This window comes from Galeopterus variegatus, unplaced genomic scaffold, assembly GCF_000696425.1.
Source record: "Galeopterus variegatus unplaced genomic scaffold, G_variegatus-3.0.2 Scaffold5438, whole genome shotgun sequence".
NCBI lineage: Eukaryota > Metazoa > Chordata > Mammalia > Dermoptera > Cynocephalidae > Galeopterus > Galeopterus variegatus.
This window is the reverse complement of record NW_007731549.1, coordinates 84783-88533: the sequence shown is the minus strand read 5'-3', so window position 1 is coordinate 88533 and position 3751 is coordinate 84783. Positions and strand designations below refer to the sequence as shown.

General features: G+C 31.7%; 1 protein-coding gene across 1 annotated transcript in view; it reads right to left on the bottom strand.

Annotated features, from left to right (window-relative positions):
• Window positions 1-3751, bottom strand: part of ZSWIM2 (zinc finger, SWIM-type containing 2) — a 20781-nt gene that overhangs the window by 729 nt on the left and 16301 nt on the right. The window contains exons 7-9 of the mRNA XM_008589428.1: window positions 3427-3539; window positions 1229-1382; window positions 1-287 (exon numbers count right to left, since the gene is read on the bottom strand). Coding sequence (XP_008587650.1) covers window positions 1-287; window positions 1229-1382; window positions 3427-3539 — 554 coding nt within the window. The remainder of the gene's footprint in view (window positions 288-1228; window positions 1383-3426; window positions 3540-3751) is intronic.

Genomic DNA, 3751 nt, shown 5'->3' with positions numbered 1-3751 from the left:
GTATCTGTTGAACTTTGAGGTGTATTCAGTTTTTCAGAATGATGTTGAGATATGCTAGGTAAAATTCCAAATCTATTTTGTTTTAAGACTAATCCAGTACCAGGAATAAAAAGTTTCGGTTCTTCCTGCTTTGATGCATGAGCAATGCCTGTGTTTGAAACAGACTGACGTGCTTGTCCATTCACTGCTGCATCTTTCCAGATTAAAGGGTTATATACAACTTGTCCATCAATAGGGCATGAATTGCACTTGTAGAATAACCAACTATCAATACATTTCCTATGAAACTTAAAAAAAGATTATAAGTTAATCAACTATAATTATCTTATTTATAATATATATTATTTACATAAATTCTACCCAGTTTAATAATTATGTAATTTTTGTTAAGAACTCACTACTTATTCAAGCTATTAATTTCACTGCTGTCTAATTATTCCTACTGAATAAAAATAATTAAAAAATAAAAATCATAATCACCTAGAGTTGAAAATGGATCTGATGAAAGTAAGATATAAAATAACAAATCACATTTTGGGGAGTAAAACAAACCATCCACCATTTTAAGTAAGTGTGACTTTAAAGTTACACATGCTTATTTAATGAAACAATTTATTTCAGGAAAAGTTGGTTATCAAATATATAGTGATCGAGCAAGATTAGACTTTGATTTTAGTGAGTTCATATGAAATAATAATTATGTCAATTAAGGCATTTGTTTATCTAAAGAATTATAAGAGCACATAGCAAAATGGTTTGATTTTAGTGAGTTCATATGAAATAATTATGTCAATTAAGGCATTTGTTTATCTAAAGAATTATAAGAGCACATAGCAAAATGTTATGAGAGTACTTCAAGATGTTTGTAGAAAAATATAATTAAAAGATAATATGAATCTTTTCATGAACTTTTTGAAGTACCCTCTTATAGTATTCTATAAGCATTTTCTTTTGAGAGACAACTAAAGTAGATAAAAGAATCTAACTTAAAGTGTCATTTTATCCTTCCCAGATAGTATATACAGACATGAGTCCTAATCAATAGTAATACATTCTCAGGAGGCAGAGCTGCCTTCTCAGTAGTCTCTGAAGCAGTTCTTCTAAATATATTATGCAATTTGAACATGCTTGAAGCATAGTAACTAAAAAGTGAGAGACTTAAATTGTCACTTCATTTGTGGAAACTGGTCCTATAGAGAAAGTCAAACTAAAATGATGTGACTTTTACCTTGTGAGTACATGGTAGCAATCTTGTGTGTTGGCCAATATGAAATGCTTTCAAACAAAGTCGACACTGGAATCCTGGAGCAAGCAGCTTACTATTCTTTGTTATGAGTAGGAGAGGCAGTGACTTTACAACATGTTTTGGTGTGTACATCTGGCTGAATGAGAATAAGCAGAGAGACATGAATGTTTATGTGTGATTACAGATCTGGAAGTAATCAACAGCACAGGTAAATAACCTCTATAAATAATGCAACTGAACTCAAGGTGTTTTTGAACTAAAGATAATAAATCTCATACATTATGAAGTTTTTAAAACATCTATTGTATTGATCCTGAACAAGATGGATCCAACTTCATAAAGAACAAAGTTTGATTTGGTTATTCATATCAAATAAAATACTAACCTGAAATTTTAAGCTTAGTACTTTAATGTCAATAAAACCAGAACAAAATTTTGATGGGAATCATATACTCAGATTATTTCAGTCTGAGCCAACACTTAGGCATGTGTTTGTTTAGAAAAATACAACCCAATTCACTCTGTCATCTGGTAGGAAGTGAGGTGCGCAGTAAGCCACACTAAATATTCCGGGCTACTACTGTAAATGAGTAGATCATAATCTATGAGAAAATTCATTTTCCTTTGGTGTATATGCTTACTACTTCAATATTGTTAGATTATGTTAATGTAACTCTAAACATACCAACCCTGTTTTATCCATAAAGTACTGACCAACATAACTAAGACAATATAATGTTAATTGACTGCTATTTGATACCATCAGCAACTAGTGAAACAGATAAATATTTAAAAACTAATGCTTGGAGAAAAGGTCAGGTGCATCCCTATTGTTCAAAAGTCATTCAGAACAAAGTTCTATTCTGCAGAAAATTCATGCTTTTCATTACTCTACAGATATATTCCCATTATGCCACAGAAATTGCTTTTACCAAGATCATTTAATTTCAATTAAAAATGTGCATTTTCAATACCCTTTTAAGATTCTTATTCATTCTTTTTATTTTAAAACTCTCTTATTCTGTTTTTTCTGCCTAAAATGTCCTTCTTCCCCTAATGTTCTCCCTCCCAACTCCCTACTCCCCAATATCTCCTAAGTCCAACCACTAGTTATGCAACCTATCATTCAAATAGGATAAAGTGTGATACTTGTTCAGGGGAAATGGAGACAGAGAGCCTTTGTACAGGTTCATTCTATGCCTCATAAGAGCTCTCTGGTCTCCAACGTGTGTGGAGTACCCACCTGGCATGGGCTAAATATCCATAGGGGTTTGGATAGAAACTTACATATATGTGTATATGTATATGTGTGTAGGGGTGTGCATGTGTATGTGTGAGGGGTGTATGAGAACAAGCACAATTTTTGTTTCGTTAATTCATTAAAATTATTTTTAAAATATTTCAATTTTATCCCATCCTTTCACAATGGTCTCTTTTTCGTGTGTTTTATAATGTACATAATCTATTAACAATATACAGCATGTTTTTTTTTAATCGATAAGGAATATGATAAAAGGTCTGGAGGCTTGTCCACTAGTAAACAGCCTGACCAATGGTCTGAAATATGACCAGTCTCCGCAGCACTCTTCCTCCATGGGGGTGGAGTAGAGGGCCAGAGGGAGAGAAAGAATGAAGTAGACAAAAATCTCCTTCTCTTAGAGGCCAATCATTTCAAAGGCATTCTCAAATTCCCCTGTGTCTTTTCTTATGTCATATAACTTATGTCAGTTTTAATTTTACATTTATTTTTAAAATTTTCTGATTACTGAGGAAACTATCGTATCCCCCCTACATACTACAATCTCTGGTAGAATTAATAATAATAATAATAGACAACATTATTTGAATATTTACTGTGTGTATTATCTTGTACTCACAAAATTCCTATGCGGTTGGTTGTATCATCATCCCCATTTTAAAGATGAGGAAGATGTAGCAGAGAGAAGTGAGGCAACTAGTCCAGAGGTCACAGAGCCTACATTTAGTTGAGCTAGGAGTGGATTCAGGCAGTCTGACTGCAGAGCCTTGCTCTTCACTTGCATGCTAATATGTTACCTAGTATATAGTAAGTGTTTAATAAATATTTATTAAATAAAAGAATGAATAAAACTTATTTTAACTTAAAAACTATTAAAAAATCCCAAGTCATAAAGAAATGTACATTTTACTGAGAACCTCACCCTTGCTTTTCTTGAAAATGTGGCATCTTTTCTTCTATCTCATTTTTAATAGTTACATGTTTTACAACTTCATCTGATCTTTTTTCCAGTGATCGCCATCTTTGGTTTCTCTTCTGTAATAGATAATAAGTACATGTTACTTTGCAAATCATGAAAAATTTTAATTTATGAATTAAAGTTAGGTTGCATATCAATAACAATAATGTGAATAATACTCATAATTTTTAAACATACCTATCATTTTTACCATATTAAAGAATTTAAAAATTATTAGTGAGTCTCATATACTATTGCACAGCTACTATAAGGACTAATTTTTAAGGTA